This window comes from Xenopus laevis, chromosome 6L (assembly GCF_017654675.1).
Source record: "Xenopus laevis strain J_2021 chromosome 6L, Xenopus_laevis_v10.1, whole genome shotgun sequence".
NCBI lineage: Eukaryota > Metazoa > Chordata > Amphibia > Anura > Pipidae > Xenopus > Xenopus laevis.
The window spans coordinates 92,547,489-92,574,092 of NC_054381.1; the positions used below are offsets into that span (position 1 = coordinate 92,547,489).

The 26,604-nt window shown below is 36.7% G+C and overlaps 2 protein-coding genes across 6 annotated transcripts in view; both read right to left on the reverse strand.

The window, feature by feature from the left end:
• serpinb4.L (serpin peptidase inhibitor, clade B (ovalbumin), member 4 L homeolog) overlaps positions 1 to 5,861 on the reverse strand; it is a 39,561-nt gene extending 33,700 nt beyond the window's left edge. Inside the window, exons 1-4 of the mRNA XM_041565508.1 lie at positions 5,660 to 5,861; positions 4,707 to 4,808; positions 3,115 to 3,252; positions 2,292 to 2,403 (exon numbers count right to left, since the gene is read on the reverse strand). Of these exons, the coding sequence (XP_041421442.1) occupies positions 2,292 to 2,403; positions 3,115 to 3,252; positions 4,707 to 4,808; positions 5,660 to 5,827 (520 nt within the window). The 5' untranslated portion in view covers positions 5,828 to 5,861. The remainder of the gene's footprint in view (positions 1 to 2,291; positions 2,404 to 3,114; positions 3,253 to 4,706; positions 4,809 to 5,659) is intronic.
• A 5,424-nt stretch (positions 5,862 to 11,285) lies between these two features.
• Positions 11,286 to 26,539, reverse strand: eci3.L (enoyl-CoA delta isomerase 3 L homeolog). 5 transcript variants are annotated; one of them, XM_018267753.2, is made up of 10 exons: positions 25,031 to 25,244; positions 23,262 to 23,413; positions 23,083 to 23,176; positions 21,066 to 21,242; positions 19,770 to 19,839; positions 19,441 to 19,522; positions 18,214 to 18,334; positions 17,093 to 17,182; positions 14,623 to 14,766; positions 11,286 to 12,470 (listed from the first exon to the last, which is right to left on the reverse strand). In XM_018267753.2, the coding sequence occupies exons 2-10, from the start codon at positions 23,303 to 23,305 to the stop codon at positions 12,315 to 12,317; spliced, it is 978 nt and encodes a 325-aa protein (XP_018123242.1). In that variant the 5' UTR covers positions 23,306 to 23,413; positions 25,031 to 25,244; the 3' UTR covers positions 11,286 to 12,314. The 5 variants fall into 5 exon arrangements, with proteins under 5 accessions (XP_018123242.1, XP_041422206.1, XP_041422207.1 ...); XM_041566272.1 differs by lacking the exons at positions 23,262 to 23,413; positions 25,031 to 25,244 and adding an exon at positions 26,434 to 26,539; XM_041566273.1 differs by lacking the exons at positions 23,262 to 23,413; positions 25,031 to 25,244 and adding an exon at positions 25,927 to 26,102.
• Between the last annotated feature and the right edge of the window lie 65 nt (positions 26,540 to 26,604).

Genomic DNA, 26,604 nt, shown 5'->3' on the forward strand with positions numbered 1-26,604 from the left:
GCTACTGTTTTTTTGCAAGGGGACCAAAATATATCTGCATTATACTTTCTATATATAAGATCTCCCATTAATGACATGTAACACCTATTTGGGCCACTCGGGGTTAATTCACCAGCTAGAACACTAGAGCATGGGTTACACGCGACTTACACCCAGGGCAGGGCCTACGCTAAGTGGAAGTGTTCCCTCTATGGTGTATTGCAACTAAATCCCCCCAGGCTACTGTGCACACAAAACCAACTTGGGCGCCAGGAGGTTCTTAACAATCAGGAACGGTTTATTTTGCCAAAAAGGGCAAATGAACACAGGTTTCAGTACTCACGCAGGAGTTGAGGAAAACAGCAGATCACAGGCAGGCTCACACAGAGAGTACACAGGCAAATGCAGTACAACCTTTCCCTCCTGGAAGTTGTCAGGCAAGCAGCTTCTACCCTACAGTCCCTCTTCACTGAGGTCCCTGACTGGAGGCAACACACAGAGCCTCTGGGAAGCTACTCCCTTTCTGCAAATCCTTGTTGGGGCTTCAGCTGCTCTTTCTCTCTATCCTATCTGCCTTTCTCTCCTAGAGAGACTATGACAAGTCTGCCCTAGTATATCTGTTCCTTATTCACGGGGTTTCCTGGTCCCCGACTTGGACACATGCCTTCTTCTGGGCCCCTGAGCACATCCAGCTAGAATCACATCCAGAGGCAAAAGAGGAAGTGGCCACTCCCTGCACACACTATATAGGAGTGAGTCAGAGCAGTGTCATCAAATCTCTCAGCCTATCACTGTAAAGGTTATTTTGTAACAGGGATTCTACCCAATAACCCAAGGAAATGGTGAAAAGATTAACTCTATAGGGCCTGTATCCCTATAGGGCCCTACAGACAGTTAACATATTCCTTCTGTTTTATGTGAAAGTAAACCAATAAACATGCTTTAATGTTAAACAACCCAATCGTTAGCCCTGATTTCTAGTAATGTTGAAGAACTGAATTTTGATAATAAAAGAGTGTTATGCATATTATTTTCAAAATAGTCTGGGCTTTGTCAGTGCCTAGTGAAAAATTACTTTTGTACTTAACCATGAAGGGTGTTTGCCCATCAGTTATTATCATTTTATAAAATAGCACAGACAAAATGGTACCTTTATTTCATTATATCTTGCACAGATGGTAAAAAAAATGGAGATTGGGAGAAAAATAGGAATAGTGTATTAAATAACAAAAATAAAAGGGAATGTGGTAGGTATAAATACATGAAGGAAAATGGAAAAGCAGTGGAAAACAAAAGCAGAAAGGCGTTAGAAGAGGAAAAACAATAAGACAGAGGCTAAAGAGAACAAAAAGGTAAATAATAGGGACAATGTTAAAGAAAAGCAGGATAGAGGCAAAGGTGCCAAAAAACCCCAGAAAAAAGTGAAAAAAGGATGGAAAGCAACAGAAGATAAGAAAACAATAATGGAGTAGGGGCCACTGTATAACAGAAGGTGAGCTCCATGCATATATGTATGATGACATATAACTGTGGGCCTAGCAGTGTCTGTAGTTGCTGATGTTTTAAAGACTGAATGTGCAAAATTAGAAAGCTAGTAGAACTAACATTATAGTGCAAAATTGAATGCTATATAGCTGAGCAAGGGAGTTTATTTGTGCTGGGGGCTAGGACTTACTGCCTCCCATTGTACATAATATGCTTAGGTGAGAGAACATGCTGCTTCCTATTGTATAAAATATGCTTAAGTGCTAGTACCCACTGCCTCTTACTGTATATAATGGTGCCATTATCAATTGTTCTGCATGTATAATGTACTTGGTGTGCCAGTTTCCACTGCCTTTAATTTATAATGTGCTACAATGATGCCAGAACCTCTGTTTAATATGTTTGATGCACCAGTGCACACTGCTTCTTATTGTATAATGTACTGAGGGGGGGGCACCCACTGACTTTAACTGTACATTGTGCACGGGGTGCCATAACCAATGTCTGTATAATGTGCTTTAGGTGTGAGTGCCCACTGCTCCTCACAATATATTTTGTGTGGGGTATCACTACCTACTGCCTATTACTGTACTAGGGGTGCTAGTACCCAATGCCTCTAACAGTATTCTATACTTGTAGTGCCAGTGCACCACTGACCACCTATGTTCGTAATCAAGCCTTACTATTCATTGTCACATTAGAAAGTATCTTAATAAAAATGAAATCAGAATATGAAAAATTATAAAGGAATGTCTAGCTGGTAAAGGAATTACTATTGAAAGCACACCTGGGCAGTAAAGCAAATTTATGCCAAATACATACTATACCTTGTGTTGTACTCTCCACCCACAAGTTGATTTCTTGACTGGTCTCATCTTTCTCAAAATCCACATTCTGTAGCTTTGCATTATACAGAGCATGAGCGCATTCTAGATATTGCTATATTCAATGTAAAAAATTTTATAAAACTTATTGAATTAAAATAAATACAAATAAAACATTTCATAAAAAGTTTGTTAAATTTTGCATGCCGAAGTGCCGAAGATAATATATATATTATATATTTTTTTTTTTCCCTACTGCCATTTTATTATGGATATCCAGCAAATGTGTTTACAGAATATTTGTAATTAAAAAAATACTCTGGCAATTGAATTTTTTTTTATCTTTTAAAGTTTTGAATTATTTGCTGCATTTTCTTCCTCTTTCCAGCTTTTAAATGGGAATCACTGATCCCAATTTAACTGTTATTGGAGTTTTTTATTACTTATCTTTCTATTCAGGCCCCTCCCCCTTCCAGTCTCTCATTTAATACACTGCCTGGCTGTGGGGTAGATTGAACCTTGGTAACCAAGCTAAAATTTTAAACTGAAGACCAGTTGCCAATATTCCTGTCTACAAAATACTAAAAGCTCATTTAGAGGAATACTACCCCTTTAATTAACCTAGACCAGTTTGGTTCACCATCTTCCATGTAGTAACAATAGCTCCTGTAATACACATTTAAAGGCTTTTGATTGTATCAAAATAATTTCATACATTGCACCCAAAGCACCACATGGGCAAGCAGCACCCCATAAAAATACCTTGGAGTGCCACACCCAACCTTCAGTTGAACAACCCACACCTAGACTATTTAATAAAACTGACCTGTAAAAAAGGAAAATTCATTTGCGCAAACATTCCGTTGGCTATTTTCAGCTCCACCCCGTTGGTGAGTTTGGTCAGCTTAGATAAAAGAACCTGGAACTTTGAGTGGACATCTGCTACCTTTCCACAATGTGGTGCCTTTGAGAGGATATAAATAATTAATAAATAAAGGTAAAAAGTACAAAACATATCAAAGCATAAAATAGTGAAAAAAATATTCAGTATAGTGTGTCTTGCATTCAGAAGGAATTTTGCAGGTCACTTCATTCCATAGCTATTTACTATTTATGCATTCTAGATAACAGGTTGCAAAAATTAAAGTTTAATATAAGCTTCAGCATACTAAAATAAGACAATTTCTAAATACAATCAATTAACAATTCTGCATTGTTTCTGAAATAATCAAGTTGATCTTCACTATCCCTCTTTCCTATCAGATTTATTAGAGCTCACTCTATTAAAATCACCAGACTTTGTGCAAAAGGCAGTTATTGTTGAGTAAGCTCTAATACATCTGCTAGGAAAGGTTAAAAAACCCTCGAATTCGACCATCGAAGTAAAATCCTTCGAATTCGAATATCGAATTTGAAGGATTTTCCGCAAATACTTCGATCGAATAAAAATCGTTCGGTTGAACGATAAAATCCTTTGAATCGGACGATTCAAACGATTTTAAGCAATCGATCTAAGGATTTTTATTCAATCACAAAAAACTTAGAAAAGTGCTGGGGAAGGTCCCTATAGGCTAACATTGAACCTCGGTAGGTTTAAAGTGGCGAAGTATGTAGTCAAAGCATTTTTTAAAGAGACAGTACTTCGACTATCGAATGGTGGAATAGTCGAACGATTTTTACATTTTTTTACCCATTCGATGGTCGAAGTACCCAAAAAAATACTTTGAAATTCGAATTTTTTATCATTCGAATCCTTCACTCGAGCTTAGTCAATCTGCCCCTAACTATCAATGACTCTGACACCCACCTGCTGCATGAAGACAGAATGAAGAAAAACTGATGCTGAGAGAGGAATAGTGAACAAAAACTTGATAATTTCCGAAATGATGCAGAATATTTAATTGATTGTATTTAGAAAGTTTCTTATTTCAGTGTGATGAAGCTTATATTAAATTTTCATTTTCACGAGAGTTCCCCTTTAAATTTAATAAGGACGCCGATTTGACCCTTCTGGTAAAGTGTCATCTAAGGCAACATTTACATTTTGTCTAATGGCTAAACCACCCCTGGTAAATCAGTACTAATAATTACAGAAAATCCATACAGGTACAGAGCTGGCAATAAGGAATATCACATGAGAGCTTTGACCACTGATTAAAAAGTGCCATAAGGACTGCTTTGAAACTGGCACATTAAAATCATTTAAGAACAGCTTTATTTCCTCATCTGCTGCACCATATATTTATAGGGAGGCTGATTTATCAATCAAGAATTTAATCAAAAACTGGAAAACGGATGTGGCTATGAATTCCAGGTGTATCAATTTAGCCTTTGCAAAGTAAATACCATTAACAAATAGAACATTGCCAATTAATGTATTAAATTCAGTAGGCAGCCACAACAGCAGAGATACATTACATCCTTTCCTGGAATGCTCTCCTCAGAATGTTTGCTGTGTTGCTGAGTTGCACATCCACTTTGAAGTCGGCCCTCTTTTTTAACTTTTGGGAAGTGAAGAACCTGTAAAACAGTTAACAGTTACAAAGTTTTTCACACGTACACCACTGCAGCCCGTCATAGTAAAAAGAATTCCAGGAAACCAGACTTTCACTCATTGCTTTAGTATTATGTGAAAAAGTTTTAAAAGTGCTCTAGACACACTCCTCAAAGGCTACCGTTGCATAGGACTGATTTACAGAAAGCTATGGCTAAAACTGCAAACTAATAACACAGATATTTTACTTTACTATTATACTTAGAGGTAGGGTAATTGCTTATTCTCCTAATGTTATCCAAACATAAAGGGAGTGAAAAGTTGCTGATAAAATGCTAATACAGCATTCAGTGATCTCTTTTTACTGCCTGGTGGCAGATGATTGAATTGATTAATAAAAACATTTATATATTATTTGTTGGGTAAACAAAAATAATAACACCATATAGAACATAATAAAATAAAAGTTCAATCTTCTGAAACAGACTAGTCCACTGGCAGTCTGAATATTTAGGAAACCTGCTCTTTTCAAAGTGCCTGACCACTATTAGTGCAACTCAAACCAATAAATATTTCACTTGCAGTCTTTTGGTGTTCTCGCCTAAGGTTACAGTTGCAACGAACCTCTGTTTTTTATACTTCTTAGAAGGAATCCCCCACTCATTTACAATGGTGTTGCCTAATTAATGTCTCTGCACATGTGTTCTGTCATTCTGAGAGAGACATACCTTCCTCCTAGGATTATTGCAGATTACTGTGGCACAATATATACACACACAGTTGAGTAATTTACATCCCTCTGCCAACACCCAAGTGGTTCCCAGGCTATAATCTGCCAGGGTTGGGACAAGTATGTACACTTTACTGCTTCCCTTACCTTTTGCATTTGAGTTGCTGTATTTTCTTTGGCTCCCAGGAATAAGAGGGATAGCGCAGTTGAGATGCTCATTGGTGAAAGAAAGATATTTGTTTTACCACTAGAGCTGTTCAGCTCCTTGAAAATGTCAAGTGAAAATTCATTGATGTTTGTATTGATTGGCTCCATGGCAATAAAACCTTGAGAAATGATTGGCAGTGTTAGTCTTTAAATTATTTTTAAAAAAACTCAAAAATGTTCAGGGAAACAGATGTTATTTTAACAATAATTTGCAATAAGAAAAGTTGTTTGTTGCTTTAAGAATCCATCCCTGATGTTGCTGGACTTCACCTCCCAGCACACGTTAACCCTTGACAATATATTCCATTGGTATGCTGGGAGTTGTCCTGCCATCCCTGAAATTTGTTTCATTTGTGCCTAGATGGGTGATCCACCATGAGTAAACCTATACCCCAACCACTCTGTTCAGCTGCATTGCAGGTGATGCACAAAGAATGCAACATAATGGATCAGCATACTCACTTGCTTTCACACCCATCCAAATTATAGGCTGCTCTCTCTGTGCCAGAATTATGGATGGATTACTTTTTGCTCTAGTCACAACTGAATCCTGTTAAAATGTAAGCATTGACCTTGCTTTATGTTAAATAATCCTAAAATTAATTGTTCCTGAATGCCTGAATATGTCCCTAAAAATGTAAATAGAAAGGGTCATAATGGTGGATGGAAGTTCTGGTTACACATGTTGGTCACAATTTGGGTATATTTTCTAAGTTTTTCAATTGCATGAGATAGCTTTAAATCAGGTGGAACCAGGTTACCATCTGTCCCAAAATACTTCCTAAAAGTACTATGCTGTATTGTATGAAAAGCCCTTTGTGCAATCATTGTCAGAGGCACTGGCAAAGAGGTTCAAGTCTGAACCATATCCATGGCTCTACAAAATGAAACCTGATAACCTTACATTGAAGTGGAGGAAAGTTGTGATTACGATTTGGAAATCGGGACCTCTATCTCATTATAATATGACTGGTAGATTCCATTGGATTGCATTACAGTAAAAAAATTTTCTAAGGCTTAAAGTTGAGCGGAATAATTTTTTTTAACTCTATAAGGGCTCTTACACATGAGCGTTTTTGCCTGCGCTCCCCTGCGTTCCGTTTTTCGGCGTTCAGCCGCAGGGAAGCGCAGGAATAGACGCATTTAATTATTTCAAATGGGGCTGTACTCACACAGGCGCATGTAGGCACCGAACGCAGGTTGAGACGCAACATGCTGCATTTTTCCTGCGTTCGGCGCCTACATGCGCCTGTGTGAGTACAGCCCCATTTGAAATAATTAAATGCGTCTATTCCTGCGCTCCCCTGCGGCTGAACGCCGAAAAACAAAGCAGGGGAGCGCAGGCAAAAACGCTCATGTGTAAGAGCCCTAACTGTGTGCTCTAAGATTAATTATCCAGCAACACGTTTTATAACAGAACTAATTGCCGTTGCCATTTTTATAATACTGAGAGCAGTGTAAAATAATATTTCCGTAGGTATTTACATGCATATGTGGCCAATATCTGAATAGCAGGGGCCGTAATTTGTACTGCATTTAAATTGGTTCATGGTGCCCACTTTAGCACAGGTGAACTGTGCAATTAAAGTGTATATCATCACAGGATTTGAAGAAGCAGTAAACCATTGTAATGTAATATATTGTCCTAGCCTCATCTCTATTTTGTGAGCCTGTTGCATAACAAGGAGTGATTTTAAGTCAACGAGATATGATATAGCACCTCCAGCTATCTCCAGCAATAAGCAGAATGCATTAATATACAGTATATATATATATATACAGGACCGCCATCAGAAATCACAGGGCCCCGTACGACAACATTTCCTGGGCCCCCTGGGCTGCACCCACCGCAAGCCCCACCTACAGGTCCGCCCTCCCCACCACACAGTAAAAAAACAAAAAAATTATTGGTGGCTAGGGTTCCCACATGTTAATAAAAAATAAAAAGATATTGGTGGTCAGGGCCCCCCATAAAAAAAAACTTGTGGCCAGGGCCCCCCCATTAAAAAATATTGGTGGCTAGGACCCCACATGAGGAAAAAAAAATTAGTGGCCAGGGCCCCCCCCACATTATAAGAAAATTGGTGGCCAGGGCCCCTTAAACGTCCATGCCTTCCCGAAGTCAGCAGCTCTCAGAAAGATGGGCGGCCCGGCTAATCAAGTAAGTGTGGCGTGGCAGGGGCCCCCCTTACCCTCAGGGCCCCCTACAACTCTCCCCGTCCCCCCCTGATGGCTACCGTGTGTGTGTGTGTGTGTGTGTGTGTATATATATTAAACAAAAAGAGAGATCAGCACTTGCAGGTCTTAGAAAAATAAAAAATTATTTATTGAAGAGCTATGGACTGACGTTTCGGCTCCACCAGAGCCTTTCTCAAAGTAGCATAACAAACAGTGAAAGTTGTTTAAATACACTTACTGGCAGGAAGAACACAGCAATGATCACATGTGTGCATATTAAACGACTCATTAAATCAACACACTGATGTTGCAGTCTATAATACTTAAAGAGTTCAAATTTACCCATGTCAACCCTAAGCAAAAAACTACTATATGTATCCAAGTTACAGGTAAGAGCAAGTAAAAATAAAAACAAGAACAATATGTAACATTATTATCACTAATCATTGGTAAACTTGTATCCTTTTCATAAAAGATCACACATTGCTGATAAACTCTGTGACCTGTGTTACAACATGTTAAAAAATTAGAAAAAAGGTCTAATAAATGGCTCATGGGTATTCATCTCCTGATCCTTGATTTCTCTGCTCACTAAAAAATCTTTATTGCCCAACTAAACTTCTCTTATAAATATATTCACTATACACATTAATACTGCCAAACTTTATTTTCTTTTATGCCCTTTTCCTAATTTTAGGGAGGTCCGCTGCAGTATTGTGAATGATTTTTTATATAATGTAATTACAATGTTATACCACTAGGGGCCTGCATATAAAGATCGCTCACATGTTATCACTCATCTCCCTCGTGTACTAATAGATAACCAACCAATATACGTGTTCCTTAATTAACCCATGTGTGCTGAGTCCTTTACTCTATTTTATCTGAAACTATATCCCAAAAGTGTCTTCTGCCCACTGTGTATACATCAAAATAGGTGCTAAAAAACTAAAAAAATCGTTTATACAAACTCAGTATAAATTAATATATCACCCCATAATTTTAGTTAATGTGATACCACCCAATATATATATATATATTGTCCTGAAATGCATATATTTACTGTAGCAACCATTGCTACAATCATCTCATCCCCTGGCAGTATCCTCTTTCCCATTCCCTGGTTTTAAGGCATATTTTGTACATAATAATATAATATAATGACCTTTTATAAATGTTATAGTCCTGCAAGTACCATCCCTCCATCTACCCAAACTAAGTAATTGGCAATATATCTTTCCAGTTACAAACAGATAACAGTGGGGTGCAGAGCAGGCTGGCAGCTAATCAAATTTTTACCATTTCTGGGGACCTAAAAACAGTTACAGGAGATCAGGAACTGATGCAGGCAAAAAGATTTTCTTGAGCCTAATACTTTGCTAAGGTCTTGTCTCACTTAAAAAAAACTCATCAAAAATGATTTTGAACTCATCAAACGATTTCCAGAAAAAAACTGTTGAACATGTTTATCTTAATACAGCTGCACCCAAAAGCAACTACAACTGCTTTGTTAATCCAATTGAAAAAAAAAAAAATACATATATTTCTTACAAGAAATAAGCGACCCTTTGCTAAAGTGCAAGAGTAATACAATTGCATTGTGCATGTTGTATATCAGAGATAAGCAACCCTTGATTCTGCCCATTTTACACAGCTCCAATAATTTTTTCTTTCTCTCCTGATTTCTTTACAGGAGCAGGCAGGCTGCAGCAAATAACTACCCTGCCAATGTCTTGTTTCATCCAGCTCTGGCTGCCTGACTTTAAAATAATAATTTCCATAATGAAAGAATAAGTAAGAAAATAACTGCCTGTGTGCCTGAATAGAACTATATAGGGAGTTCTAGAAGATTATATTTATTGCAGAATATAGGGTGACCCTTGAAAAGAACCACAACGCCTTTGTGTTACCACAACGCCTTGTGCAAGATACCAGTGATCTCTAGAGTACATTTATATAAGCTTTGAAACTCCCCTCTGAGTACATAGAGTAACATATTTTTGTATTTTTATGTACTGATCATAGCTATTTCTGCACTCACATAAATGATCACTACATTATACAAAGTTACAGGGAATCAGCACATCTTAGCATATTAAAGTACTTTAGAAATGCTACTGGTCTGGCCAAATATGACAACAAACCCAAAATAAAACAACCAAAGGCCAGTCTCTGGCCCTTCGTATAATTAAACATATTCTCTGCAAATGCACACATTTCAAATGTGTATGATCCAAAAAAATGCAAAGCCACCCTAAGCAGTGCCAACTTTACCTTGTCTTTCACAGAACCGAAATCAGAATGAATAATCCCGAGAGAGAAATATTTATAATGTGTTATTTCTAACCACTCCCACTAAATTTTGTTTTTTCATATTACTTAGCCAGGAGTGTGGGTGTGTATCTATTACTTAGTACAAAGGAAAGGAGCATTTCCACTGTTCAACCATTTAAAAACAGATGTGTGCATTATACAAACTCACAAACGTATATAGCATTGTGTACAATGAGAATAAACACCATAAAGGCAGAACTATGGAATGGTCAGAACTACTTAAAGATAATGGATCTGAGGAGTAAAGATTTGCAATTGAATACAATTGCCAGAAGCAAATGCTGCATGTTGAGCTTTCTTCTCATTAAAAGAACATTGAATGTACTGTAGATCCATGAGGGCAAGAAACAATCTGCATACCTCCCAACTGTCCCGTATTTCATGGGACAGTCCTGATTTTGACAGCTCAACCAGCAGTCCCGGATTGTGTCTGAAATGTCCAGATTAGATGCAAAGTTTCTAAAACTTAAATAAATAAAAAGCTTTTGGCATAGAGCCCAGAATATGTGGCAGTTGAACTTAGATACATCTGTAACAATTTAAGATAAGCAAAGAAACAATTGTAACAATTTAAGATAAGCAGGTCTCTTGTGGAACTGTGACTTGCAGCTTAAAGGGCAATTCACCTTCATTAGCAAAACTGTAATAACACATAAAACCTGACCCTAGAACCCCCAGAAATGTGTTCAGACTCTCCATAACCTGCCAAATAGATGTGGTATTTAGGGGGTGTGGCCATGAAATGGGTGTGGTCAAACAATTTCCCCCTCAAAGCGCTCCAAATCTTTTTGTCCTTTTTATTTTCCAAATGTTGGGAGGTATGCATCTATAGCAACTAAAGATCAGCGAGAAATGGATGAATAAAAAGGCTCAAAAATGAGAATTAGCCTGAATAAGGAAGGGAGCAGAGAAGACAGTATGGCAACACAAGCCAAGTCAAATATCAAGCAAACTGGCAGAGGCTGATTAGAGAAGAGATTAATGGGGAAATGAAAGCAGTATGGAGAGCTTTTTACATTGGTAACAAATGCAGCGTGCAGTAAAACAGCCCTTGTTTGTAAAGAAAGTTTTTCTTTTATTTGTTAATGATGCCATGAATAATAAAAATATGGTAAATAACTTTGTTAGAAAAAATTGCAATTAAGACAAATATCTCTCTCTCCCTCTCTCTCTTATGAATAGCAAAAATATATTAAGGGGCACATTAACTTAGCTCGAGTGAAGGAACTTCGAACGTTTTTTTTTTTTGGCTACTTCGACTACGACTTCGAATCGAATGATTCGAACTAAAAATCGATCGACTATTCGACCATTCAATAGTCGAAGTACTGTCTCTTTAAAAAAAACTTTGACCCCCTACTTCGCCAACTAAAACCTACCGAACATCAATGTTAGCCCATGGGGAAGGTCCCCATAGGCTTTCTAACAAATTTCTGATCGAAGGAAAATCGTTCGATCGATGGATTAAAATCCTTCGAATCGTTCGATTAGAAGGATTTAATCGTTCGATCAAACGATTTTTCCTTCGATCTAAGTATTTGCGGTAAATCCTTAGATATTCAAAGGATTTTACTTTGACGGTCGAATATCGAGGGTTAATTAACCCTTGATATTCGACCATTAGTAAATGTGCCCCTGTATGTGGGCAAATCCGCTCACTCCAACCTTTATACATTACTTTTTTTTTACTAACTATATTGAATTTTTTTTTTATTTTACACACCCTATTTACCCAGTATTTTTAAATGATCTGTTCCTTTAAATGTTTTGCCAGGAGTAGCAAATGCATATATATCTAGGCATAGCTAAATGCTTGGTTAGAATAAACCAATACCAATTCCTTTAAGGTAAATTTCTGATTAATTAGAGATTTTAACTAGCACAACAACATAAATGACAGCACATTGAAATCAGTAAATTCTCTAAACACTAAAACCCACATATACCTATGTAGAATGGTTCAAATTGGAGTCTGCTGTTAAGTCATAAACACTTTTTTGTCTAATTGCAATATTTCTTATTTAAAGAAGGCAATACAGGGTTTAACAGATCAGACACTTCTATATTATCCCCATACACATAATTACAGCCTGGACTTTTTCTTGAAAAACTGAATAATTGCATTCATTGCTTCCTCTGAAGTCACTGCTTTATCAAGAAGGTCACACTCTTCATCACAAGCAGCATAGAGTTTCTCCCTTTCCAATCCTCGAATCAATTGTTTGGAGTATGCAAGACACTGGATTAAACAGATCAACAGGAAAAGGCATTAACAGAAAGTACCATTCTTTATATTATACATTAGATGAATTTCCATTTATACAGGCTCTATGAACATTCATTTATTGAATCTAAAATTAAAGGATTTTGAAAGCATTGCTCTTCAATGTTATACAAGAAATTAAATCTATACCAAAAGGCTATTATTTTATATAAATAAAATGAAAATCACGTTAGATTGGGATTGTTGGTCTGCAATTAATAAAACATAAACATAAGAAAAAGTTGTAAAATTTTTGTTTTTGGCTATATTTTTATTGTAGATCTGCACATTTTGTTTCTCATATAAATGCTGTTATTAAAGTAAAAAATACGCAAAATGTTTCTGCAATTTTTAAAATTAAAAATTCCATTCATTGCTGTATTAATAAGAAAACACGTTTTAAAGGGTCACAGAGGGCTTTTAAGTTTACAATCAGTTGGGTTAAAATCTGGAGACTGGCCAAGAAAAATGAAAAGTCAATCAGACCTGGAACAGCTTTTTCATGCATTTCCAGTCCTGAAAGGGATGGCAGAGTCATTATAGCTTTAATCAATATGTAGTTGATCCTAGTTTAATTTTAGAAATGAAACTTTACTATCATGTTTACAAATGTAAACAAAAGAGCAGTCGACCACTCCTACAGATTCCCCTCACTGAATCCTCCACCTCAAGTCCCTTTTAAGTCACTCCTCTAATCCTTGGAGGTAATTTCAGAGATGCGGCAGGTTATGCAGTGTAATTTTATTCATGACAATTTCAATTTAATTCTCCGCTGTGGTTGGACAGCCATTTAATCCCACTAAAAACCATATATCTCTATTGTATACCTTAGATTTTCTAACTACACCTACTCAATTCAATCAATACATAACTAAAATTCATCCAATAAAATCAATCATAAATAGCAGCAATAAAAAAAAGTTTTTAGAAATAGTCCAAAGTAATTAATCCAATGATCAGCATTTGTAAGTAATCAATCAAAAAAAGGCAGTATCCAATCCAATAAATTCCTCAAGGATAGCAGCATATATGTTTTCTGTTATATGGTCTATTGTCCGTATATAGGACCAGGTGGTTAATAGTGCAATTATAAAAGTTAGTTGTAGTAACAACCCTATTTACGTATAGAATGTCTCTGGAGGTGTAGAGACCTTTATGCTCTGTGAATACAGATCCAAGGCTGGTAAATTAATCTGTGATATATAGAGCAGATCAGCACTGGCTACTTCAATAATTATATATAGCATCCTAAAAATCTTAATAAACTGCTGCTGTCCCTTCTGTACACTGGCCACTCCCACCACGGTGCACCTCTTTATCTTATACAGTCTGACATCTCCCGTTCGCTTACACAGCCCGCTCTCTCTCTCCAATGCACAACACCTCCAGTGCTGTGTTCCACTGAGCTTTATTTCCCATTCCTTTGTTGTACAAAAAGTAAGCATCTTTCCTGGTATTTCCCAGGAGCCCTGAAATTGTCCTATTTACCACCGAGTCACATATACAGACAATAGACTGTATAACAGTAAACATAACTGCTGCTCTCCTTGAGGAGATTATTGGATGCTGCCTTTTTTTGATTGATTGCTTACAAATGCTGCTATAATTGGACTATTCATTACTAAAAATGTTTTTCTTTTTATTGCTGCTATTTGTGATTGATTTTATTGGATGAATTTTAGCAATGTATTGATTGAATGGAGTATGTGTAGTTCGAAAATCTATGATAAAGAATAGAGATATATGTTTTTTTAAAAATCTAAGGTATACAATAGAGATATATGATTTTTAGTGGGATTGTAGGCTGGCCAGCCACAGGGGAGAATAATATTAAAATTGTTATAAATAAAATTACACTACATAACCTGCCGCATTTCCTAATTTAAAGTACAAATGTCTTGTGGGTCCAGCTCCTCACATATGCTCTGACTACAACCATAAAATTCAAATTTTGATTGAACTGTAAGGAGGAATTTCTTCCTTTTCAACAGTTACATTTCAATATTGTTTGGCACATACTAAACTTATACATATGTGCTGTTGCCAAAGTGTTTTTTATCTATTTCTAGACTATAAAGCATCATATGAGAATCTTGTCAGGCACAATTATTATATATGTCCTATTTACATTTTTAGGGAGGCTGGCATAATCCTTCAATCTTGCCCAGACATCTTGCTGGAAAGTGCTATCTGGGAAAACTTCAGTCACCAGTCCTAGGCTGCAAGCTTCTTGTGCAGTCAATATCTTGTTGAAGAGAAGTACCTCTGTCGCCTAACAGGGGAAAATCAACAGAATTAACTTTACTATACAGACTTATCACATTTGATGCTTGATATACTTTTTGGTATATATGCATTTCTGGCTTTAAAGGGACACAACTGCAATTGTGCCGTCACGCCTCACTTACTAAAAGGGCACCTGTTGGGTAAAAATGTTATCCCCAACCAAAGGTGTGGGCTAATGGAGCCCGCATTCCGGTTGGGGATAACTGTAGTTTTTTGTTAAAAAAAAACTAAGCAGGGCTATACCTACCTATATGTTGCCTAAAATGAAACCTGCTTGCAACTGAACAATTGCAAAGAGTACACCACACATGGATTACACAACAAGGCATAGGATTTCATGTGAAAAAAAATAAAGTGTAAAATAAGACTTTAATTGGTTATAAGCAGCAACATGTTGTTACAGGCATGTGTACATTCCTCTTGTGAAGTTGTCAGTATTACATGTAGCCTATCCTACAAAAAATGGCATATAGCCATTTGTTCATGTTTTAACTTGTACCTTTTTCCAGCCTGCCTTGTCAGTTGCTTTTTACAATGTCAGTTTACTTTATTGCAGATATTCAATATGAAAGCCCTGCTTTTTTATTGTCCACACCACATATTGCCAGATAACACTGCATAAAAACTATCAAACTTTTCAATTTGTATATGGATTTTCAACGCCTGCATACCTTGGTGTAACATTTTGGCTTTGAAGGAAAATGCTATTGAAAATTACAGCGTTTATGCATCACAGATTTTTAGGTGTTTTTTTCCAGACTTTCGCCAGAACTTACATGATGCTTGAATTTTTCTCATTGACTTTAACAGATTATATGAGGTCTGAAGTGGTGTAAAATTACAGTGCCAAATTTGGCATTCAAGTGGCACTGGCATACAATAAAACACACACCTTGATAAGTGCATTGACTTTTTTTAACACTGTTTATTACACAGTAAAATAAATAGGCCCCTTACTTGCAGAGTCTGAGGGTAAGGCCACAGGCACTAGCAAGTGCTGCCAATTCAGCAGTGCCACAAAGCTGTGATTATATCATAATAACAACAACATACTTTAGTATGGTGTGTAATTTAAGACATTTACCATTAGATAGTGATGTGAGAGAGATCATAAATCATGTGTTACCCAATGTTGGTATACAGGACTACATATTCTAATCTTTTTCTAAACTATATATATATATATATATATATATATATATATATATATCTATATCATTTTCAAAAAAGGTTTTGCTACCTTATAGACATTATAGGGTTATGTCACAAAATATTTAGCATTTGTTACTGTTTTAGGAGCCCATTTTGATATTAATAACTGTTCTAATAGCCCTTAACAGCCAATTGGAAGGTAGCATTTACTGCTCAGCGGTTTGGCACTTAACCTGGGTGCCTTTTATTATTTTCCCTAATATACTTTAATAGGCATAGTACCAGGTCAACATTTGTGTTGTCATACAGACAAGGGCTGATAATACTGAAGTCTTAATTGAACTTTAGAAAAATTTAATTATGGTTGGTTCCCTCATTTGTAACAAAAAGCAAGTTTTTCCAGGCACTGCAACCCTTAGCAACCAATAAGATGTTCTCATTCAACCCTTTCAGTGCCATACTTTCAGACATTCCCATCTGATATAAATTATATAGAATACACCTTAAGGTAAAAATACTTATGCTGTCATTTTATGACAGTAACATCACTTTAATTCATAAAATGTTATAAGATTGGATTACATTCATAATGTATTTTATTTGGTTACAGTGTTACATACTTTGTTATGGCACTTAGGAAGAGTAATGTATATTATATGAATTGAATTGGGATAGTCATTATAGGTGACCATTGGATTCCTGTAGATATTCTTTGTACGGTGAAAGAAAAGCATTTATATATTCACACTCCCCCAAAATGCTGAGCAGCAATATTTTAATACTTAAGCATTAAATGTATTCTGTGTGCATCCTCTTATAAATTGAAAAGAAGGATCACCCATATTTGTAGCTTTCATGGCCTCTGTTAGCAATATTATCTGCATGCTTCTACTAGAAATGCTGTCAATTCAGCAGTGTCACAAAGCTGTGATGCTAGTGAAATGTTAGCAAACTCATAGTCACTTGTTGCTCATAGAAACACCACGGCTTGATTTATGTATTTCTCTGGTGCCCCCCCCCCCCCACAGTCTCACTGATCACATAAAGATTAATGGTCCTTTCAAGCACCACTAAAATAACAAGGAATCACTTTTGGGTGATAGGATCACTATGATAGTGTATCCAAATGCTGCTCAGAAAACACAAATAAAAAGACTTACCTTTGTAAAGCCCATTATCTTGGGGAATGTGTAAGAAGAGCAGGCCTCAGGACACAGGCCTAATTTGATAAACGGCGTGTTAAAAGTTGCCTGAAATGAAACATATAAAATGGAATATGTTTTTTTAAAAACCAAATGACTGTTATTACGCTTGTTATAGCAAATGAAAATTCATTGATAAACACATTATATGTAAAAAGTTATATCAACATTTGTACTTGTGCAATACATTTAAATGTTGTGGGCATAACCGTATGATTTCTTAACTTCCTTACATACCGTAAGCATACATACACTGAGGGGTTATTTAAAAAAAAAAAACAGATTTTATACAATTTTTTTAATAAAGAAAGCTCGGCCAAACTCCCATCTGCTATTTTACCTTATTTATTAGTAAAATAACTCAAATAATTGGATCGCGGAAAGACTCTAAGGAAAACTGCAATCATGATTTTTTCTGACTTTTCTCCCAAATAACTCGATTTTTTTTTTGGTTATTGCCCGAAAATCTAGAATTTTTTTGGATTATCCGGCTAAAACCGGTGCAGACCACAATATCTTCAAATTAAGAAGGGGACATCCGCCTTTGACTTATACATGACCTCAGTTTGAGATGTTGGATTTTGGGATTCAGGCTTTTTGCAGCATCAGGGTATAATAAATCTTGAAAAAATGTTGTTTTTTTTCCACAAAAACATTTGAGTTTTAAATAATAACCCCCTAAATGTCCTGAAAGCTTACAGGGCATTTAAGTGCAGTTTTTTCAAAGGATAAAGGCATTAGAATCCTTTATACTGGGATTGTCTTACCCATATAAGTAATAAATAAATGATCCAGTCCAGTTTCAGAAAACTGAACTGTACTTCTTATGGTAAAACCTGAAAATCTACCTGGTTTTCTTTTTTATATTAACATGCAATCACCTGATAAACACAACATGACAGAAAAACATTTATTGAATATGCTACTCGACAAAACTGCTCTATACAACTAACTTGACTAAAGACTAAGCACCTATTTATTAATGGTGCCATAGAAATATATAGACTTGGGAAAAGTCATTTAAAAAAGGAAATGGTGTTCAGCTACAAATACAAAAACCTGGGCTATAAAAGCCTTACCTTATCAGAGGCATAGACAAGATCCGTCAGTCCAAGAATTGTTGCACCAATGCCAACAGCAGGCCCATTCACAACAGCAACTAGAGGCTTAGGAAAATCAATGAATTTACGAACGAAGCACCTGAGTTTAACCAGAGAATTAACGGAGATTAACTGAAAATACATCACCTATAGGAAATATAGATTTCTACAGCAATTTGGGAGTATTTAAAGTAAGTAATTCATACTGGATGGATCTCTTTTAAAGCTATTAGTATGCCTCTCTAAATGAGTTCTAAGGCACCCATTTTTCTGTTCTAATGGATAATACAAACAATGAAAATCCCTTTATTTGAATACATTTGTATACACAAGAACACTGCAGGCCCATGTAGTCAAGGAACTGTCTTTCCCTCATACTGTGTGTGTTTGTCAGGTGTATAGAGTTAAAACTCAGTCTGTCAACTCCTGTGCTCAATTGCAGTCAGGTTAGTATACATATTAGCTTGCTACTGTCACCAGCCATCTCCGTATTTAACATTTCCCACGATATTAAGAATGTCATTAAGTGTTCAGCATCAGGCTTAGCAAATGCTAGTACAAAAGCTGTCCCATGTAATTTTCATAATCTGTTTATATACAATATCTAATGAAAACATAAGCCACTTCATATGCATCTTAAATTAATCATATATGCCTTCATTTATCAAGTGCAGATGGCAAAGTGCAATTTTGGATGCAAGTTGCCATGTGTATTGCCAAAATGCAGCTGTTTTCTGCATAATTGCAGTTTCATTGTGGTCATGAGTGATCTTAATGCAACTGCAAAGTTGTGCTGAAACACTTTGTTGTTGAGGTTTTATCTCAACAACATCAGATGTGAAAATGACATCTGTGACATCACGCATAAGTGTGCTGAGTCTATTGACGCAAGCCACTGTGGGAACCATGAAATCACCTTCACTTTCAAGGTTAAGGTAACTCCAGATACAGTCCTCAAAATTCAAAAAAAAAAAAAAAAAGACAGAACAAAGTCAGAAGTGCCAAGCGTATAAAGAAGTGAGGCTTTGAATGCAAGTACCTTTAAAAAAATTAATTAGTTAATGTGCAAATAATTTACTTACTTTACGAGTAAATACGACCACAAATGTTTCCTTGTAAATTATATATTAACATAAGATGCAATAGGAATGCTGTATATATCAATTACTCAGCCAATAACTAACCTAAAATAGCAAAACAAAATACCTTAGGTCAAATCTCTTCTCTTCTGCATGATTCTCGAGAGCATTATTAAGATCGTTTCCACTAGTGAAATAATCGCCAGCTCCTGTACAAAGCAGAAATAATTAAATGCAAAGCATGAGAATATTTAGTTCTACAGTATGGAGCACTGTGCATGCTATGTACACAGGGGGATTACATAGAGAAGGAACTGTAATGCCACCCAGGTCTAAAAATAGCTTGGCACAACTATAATGGAAGTAAACTAGAAGTCCACAGTAACTGGACCACTTTAAAGGAGACAATTACTACAGCCCTTTGTTTAATGTTAGACATTGTTCTTTAAAACTCACCTGTTAGAACAGTGAAAACAGAATTATCTGCTGCAGCATCATCTAGTGCTAATTCAAGTTCATTGAACATCTACATAAAAAAATTAGTTAGTTACACATAACACAAATTAAAATGTAACATTAAAAAAATCTATTTTAAAAACCTTCTATAATACCCACATTTAAAATTGTATCATACTTACCAATATATTCCATTCTTCCATGCACACTATGGACAAAGCTCCTCCCCACCAAACTACCATAAAAGCACCAACATTGCTAATATGTTAAGCAACCCCCACCAGGGGTATAACTTTTTCCCTAAAAAAAAATGTGCAATGTGGTCTGAAAGCTCTGCACTGTTGTCTTAGGGGCCGATTCACTAAGGGTCGAATATTGAGGGTTAATTAACCCTCGATATTCGACTAGGAATTCAAATCCTTCGACTTCGATTATCGAAGTCGAAGGATTTAGCGCAGATAGTTCCTTCGATCGAACGATTCAATCGAACGATTCGAAGGATTTTAATCCAACGACCGAAGGAATATCCTTCGATCAAAAAAAGTTAGCCAAGCCTATGGGGACCTTCCCCATAAGCTAACATTGACTTCGGTAGCTTTTAGATGGCGAACTAGGGGGTCGAAGTTATATTTTAAAGAGACAGTACTTCGAATGGTGGAATAGTCGAACGATTTTTACTACGAATCCTTCGATTCGTAGTCGAAGGTCGAAGTAGCCCATTCGATGGTCGAAGTAGCCCAAAAAAAACTTCGAAATTCGAAGTTTTTTACCTTCGAATCCTTCACTCGAAGTTAGTGAATCGGCCCCTTAGTGTTTCCCAAGGCTCCCTTGTGTATACTTCAGACTAATATACTTGTGCATGCACAAGTCTAGATATTTGCAAGAAAGCCTTGTGAAATACTAAAGTGCAGGGAATGTACCGGTGCCCCAGTGTATTAGCCTTTCTTTGTCCTTAATACTGTACTAGATAGCATCTGCACACCAGTGGAAAATATGCAATGCAATTGGTCTGTATGACTGAGAAATTACAAACCCCACTGCCCAGACTTGGTAAATAATTAAGGGCACTAGAAGGCTACAGCAGTGCTGATGTTAACTGGCTGTTTTGTTTTTTTTGTTTGATAGAAAGTATCCTTCTAGTGAGACATGAGAGACAGCCCGGTGCATGACAATAAAATATATGCTAAAAAAATAGCTTTTTGTGTATACACTAACTACAACTAGAATACAAAAATGTTCATGTACAAAATTATCAGCATATTGGTGAATGTAATAATATCTAAATAACTGCAACACCTGAAGACTAAAAGCATTTTTCCTTTGTGGTCTATTCATTATTATTGTTGTGATGCCATCTTGGTGTGTTATGCGCAGAGTCTCAAACTTCTGTTGAGTGCTGTTGTGCACTGCATTAGCTTGCTTCGAGACACGAGAAGATAATAAGGTGGATGTGGGCTTGACTTTTACATTTTTCTGAAGAAAAAAATGACAAACATTGGACATTTTATTTACATAAATAAAGGGCAAATGCATTAACAATAGCATTCACAAACATTTTAATGGCTTTTCAGTAATACAGACACTAGTCCTGGGGCCTGCTATGTTCTGAATAGGAACTTATTTATTTATCTTTTTAAATATCCCCTTTCGAGACTGTACGACAGCTTGAAGCAACTGATGCTGCACTTCCAACACAAATGTCCCACAGCAATATATATCTCTGCCTACACATCTGCTGCAGTTTTATATGAATTGTGATTAGAGTGCTCGGTGGCTAACTATACAGTTCCAGCTAGGGATTCTAATTTAAAAAGTTGTCCCAAAAATCAAGTGTCCCAGTGATACACTTGAACCCAGAACTGCTAAATTATTCACCCTTTGTATTGCCACAGCTTACCATATTAACATTCCATATTTGCTATCTTCAGCATCTTACTTAAAGGGGTGGTTCATCTTTGAGTTAACATTACTATGATGTAGAGACTGATATTCTGAGACAATTTGCAATTGGTTTTCATTTTTTATTTGTGGTTTTTGAGTAATTTAGATTTTTATTAAGCAGTTCACCAGTTTGCAATTTTTAGCAATCTGGTTGCTAGGGTTCAAATTACCCTAGCACCCATGTATTCATTTGAACAAAAGGCTGAACTATGAATAGGAGTGCCTGAATAGAAAGATGAGTAATAATGAATAGCAATAACAATATATATAAAAAAGTTAACAATATATTTGTAGCTTAACAGAGCATTATATTTTTTAGAAAGGGGCAGCGACCCCATGTTTAACCTGGAAAGAGTCAAAAGAAAAAGGCAAATAATACTATATACTACAGGTATTGGATGAATTATCCAGAATGCCTGGGGTTTTCCAGATAAGGATCTTACCATAATTTAAATCTACTAGAAAATAATTTAAACATTAAATAAACCCAATTGGCTGATTTTGCTTCCAATAAGGATTCATTTTATCTTGGTTTGGTCCAAGTACAAGGTACTGTTTTAATATTACAGAGAAAAAGGAAATCATTTTTTAAAAATTTGAATTGTTTGCTTATAATGAAGTCTATGGGAGCTTCCGTAATTTAGAGCTTTCTGGATAACGGGTTTCCTGATAATGGATCCTATACTGTATAATAATATAAATACTAAAAAAATACTAACATAAATAATGAAGACAATTGAAAAGTTGCTAAGAATTGGCCATTCTATAACATACTAAAAGTTAACTTAAAGGTGAACCAACCATTAAAGATAAATGTAAAGAGAAAAACTCCTGGTCCCACAAATCATATGATATTGATATTCTTAAATTAAAACTTGGGTTAACATCTTATAGATAAACTTGGCTTCAAATTTTGTGCTAACATATATGACTAGTTGTGGCCATACACAGGCTACTAATTCAAAAACATGTTTAAAAAAACTTAAAGACAAATTAATATAGGCCCATCGATAAAGTTAATGTAAAAGTTCCCCTTTAATGTCAAACCAAAGCTCTGGAGTTTCTTCTATAATTTCTGTACTGTGCATGCTTTCAACTTCAACAGACACAGGTAATGAGTGGAGCACCGAACAAAATGGCTTCATTCAGAGGAAAAGCAGTCCAGGCTAGTGCATTTAAGAGGAAGAGGTAAGTGCCTGCAATTGCTGGGGTGCCTAACAACTTGGCACCCCTAAGTGATTATACAATTCACAGAATAATCTGTCACAACTGCCTCTTCATATAGTTACAGTACAGTCACTAGAATTGCCTTAAACTATAACATCAGTTCTATGTTTTGCATTACCACTTTAATTTCCAAAACAAGCCTTACCTTTGGAAAAAGTCCACAGGAATTTGTGCCGTGACATTTCGGAAAATGTTCAGAATTTATCATAGTGTACTGGCAATGGATTACAACAGTGTGTCTGTGCACAGAAAAAAAACAGCTTGTTAACTTTCCTTGTCACAACTAGTGTAGTTAAAAATTCACTTTAAGTAAACAAAGGTCACCTGTGTGCATTTCTCTGTCTGACAGATAAAGGGGCCTGTACCATAATTCCATATTTTCATGCAAAGACTGCAAGTGCAGATTTAGAGCACATGTTAGATAAAAACTTGGGTTGAGGGGGGGGGGGGTGGAGGCAGCAGCTCCAGAAACACACCTGCAAGCAGAAATGTACGTGTGACTGCATTACATGAAATGCCTTTGTTTTGCTGTGTCTCAGTACAATGCCCCACAATTTACAGAATGAAGCTGTGAAATATTGTGAATCAGCACAACCCATCCCAGTGTCTGCCTCAGAGGCCTTTCCTCTGTTCAATAGCTGAAAAAACACAGTTCCACAATGGCTGATCTATGCTACAAGGCAGGATTTAAAGGGGGGCCCTACGTGTCCTACATAACAACTGTGTGGGGTACATTGCTGCCCCAGAATTTAAGATAATTGATTCCATACCTGGTTGCATAGTTTGTAGAAACATTCCTCCACAACAGCTTTTAAATCACCAAACAATATAAAACAGCAAGAAAAAATACTTGTCAGACTATCATGCATGGGCAATACTCACCTGTCACCAGCAGGTGTCAGTTCACAAACAGACATACAGTAGCTATAGTATCATATGATTTTAAAAGTGTTTGCGAATGTTATTATTTTAGGCAGTATCTGTCTGTTCTCAGCACTGCTGGTCCCGACTATATGTGCTGTTGAAAAATGTTGCACTAGCGAATTGTTCTGCAGTCAAATGTTAATCACAGAAGTGTGCTAAATATGGAAATTAAAGTTCACTTTGAAATAAACATTTGTTATATTACAGATTAACATAGTCTGAGCAAAAGAGTATATTTGAATTGTTAGCCTACTTCTTCTACATCGGCCACCCTTGCTAGAATAATTCATGCTGAACATAGCAGTTAAAATTACACAGCTGCAAAATGCAAACAATTCAAAAACTGAAGACCAATTGCAAGCGTCTAAAAATAAATTTTAAGACGAACTACCCTTTTCACAATGAGAATCATAAAAGAATGCATGGCAATATAGGAATAGTACATGTAGTCAGGGCAAACAGTTGGAGGTTGCTTAGAATTGAATTCTCTTTCCTTTAGCAATTTATTTTGAATATTTGGTGGAGTTTCCCTTTAATTAGAATTTTGGTAATTTCATGGTATGGATAAACTATCTTTTATGTCATTGCATGTGTAAGCCTCAGGGTCACCATTACAAATGCTGGGGGCCCCATACTACGTACCTTCCCCTCCAGGGGTAGCCAAGTTTCTAGCTCACAGTATGATTGGGCCCAAGTAACATGGGGCCACCACCTGCTTTCCATACCCTGGTATCCCATTGAGACACTGAGAGGAGAGCTGCTCTAACCACCTGCCAGAAGCACCTCAATATCTAAATTAAAGTAGAATATAACTCACTCTAAGATCGAATTTAAGTAGGGAATAAAGAATTATGGTGGACAAATCTATTAAAAGCACATATAATTGGGCTACACTGACACATTGGGCCTCTACACAAGGCTCAGTTAATTCGAGTGTATGAAATGTGTATATGAATTCCACTACCAAGTCAGGAAGTACAGGGCAGACGCCAGCAGACTGGTAAAAAACATACACAAAGAACCAATGACAACTGCTCACACCAGCAGATCGGCACATACACCAACACCACAACCATAAACAAACACACTGGAAATACACCAGAGTAACACACTACTAGAAAGACAGACCTACATACATAGTCTAGAATACTGCCAACTATTACACAAACCTATGTTATCAGTGTCTGTAGCGCACCCTCACACACAGTTTGCCTAGCAGAAGCATCAGGCAAAACTTATTCACACACAATACACTTTCCGATGTGGGTTCATATTGATCATGTGACTAGTTTTTTTTTTTTTTTTTAAACTTGAACTTTATTACTCGCTCTGACAGAATAGCAAACACAGGCCACTATAATCTGTCTGGGGAGATAGTTCTATGTCAACCCTGTTTTTATGGGGTTGAGAGCCCAGCTGACGCGGGTGTCGCATTTCCCCTTTGTCCCCTTTATCATAATTGCTTTGCCTGACAGCAGCTTTTCTGCTAGGCTACTGCTATTGGCAGGCATCCTCTTCCAGAAGTATGAATTTGCCTTTTAGTCACATACCCGGCCGGGGCTGCCAGAGGGGAGGTTTCGGGAGTTTGGGACAGGCTGTGGTAACATGACAGGCGGCTGCAGCTTGGCAGATCCTCAGTCTCCACTACAATCAGGGAACCAAAAGTGCAGAGGCAGGGAAATAGAAAAGAGGGTGACACAGCTGGAGGGCATGTTGTTGGGGAGAGGTGGTACTATTATTAACAAAGACTACACTGACAGTGAAAGATTGTATCAATTCACTAAAATCCTGGTGTTAGATTTGGCACTGACAAGTCATTTGTCTTGGGCTTCCAGTGTGCCCCCTTCAGTGGAATGTGTAATAAAGTCCATTTTAAAATTTCTGCTTATAGTTTTAACCTTTGCCATGCCATCTCTTTTTTGATCTTGCCAAGCTGCACATTGCAAGTACATAGTGTGTGGCACACATCAAACAGAAAACTGGAACTGTTGAAATGAATTTAGGCACAGATTTGGCATCTCTCCACCTGCGGTGTCTCTGCAGCTGAAGAGAAGATGATACTTACCCCTCCGCTTCACTGTATCTCTGAACTGACAGTCACATTCCCAGTTTTTACGTTAGAACACAGAGCAAATTAACACAAAGCAGATTAAAGCTCCCGATATCGGACCTTTAGACCGATTTAGCAGTTTATCTTCTGAGAATCCACCTGGTGTGGCAGTAGTTATAGGTCCCTTCCAGGTCTGTAACACAGCTTCAATCATCTGACTTGTAACACTGATTCAGAAAACAATTAATGATCTATAATGCAGAGCTAAACTGCAATAAAATTACTAAAAATGCAAAATTTAACAAAAAAAAGTCAGTGATATGTAGTCAAATATCCACTAGTCAAGCTGAGAAATAAAAATGTTTTAAGGCAAAAAACACACCCAAAACAAATAATAAAAGAAAATAGAGTGTTCATGTATGCATGTGTGTGTCTATGTTAGTGAACAAATGTGTGAAAAATAGAAAAACATAAAGGAAATAAGTGAACTTTAGTTGCATGTGTGTTGGATACATGTCTTACCTTTAGGACAGCAGGAAGGCCTCTGGACACGCAAAGTCTCTCAGAGTCCTGCACAGCAGGGAGCAGCACTAGGGGCTATTATTTAAATGCATACAACAACAGACACACAGTAGTTGTGATTGTGTTTGAAGTGCTAGGCTTAGGAATAGTTACAGCAAGCTGATCACTCCT

What these genes read in the sequence shown, in the direction of transcription:
- eci3.L (XM_018267753.2), bottom strand. Translation starts at nt 23,305, where the DNA reads ATGGTACAGGCCCCTTTATCTGTCAGACAGAGAAATGCACACAG. An exon ending in AGACAGAGAAATGCACACAG is followed by an intron (nt 23,177 to 23,261) that starts GTGACCTTTGTT and finishes TTCTGTGCACAG; the next exon opens with ACACACTGTTGTAATCCATT. An exon ending in TGTTTTCACTGTTCTAACAG is followed by an intron (nt 19,523 to 19,769) that starts GTGAGTTTTAAA and finishes TGCTTTGTACAG; the next exon opens with GAGCTGGCGATTATTTCACT.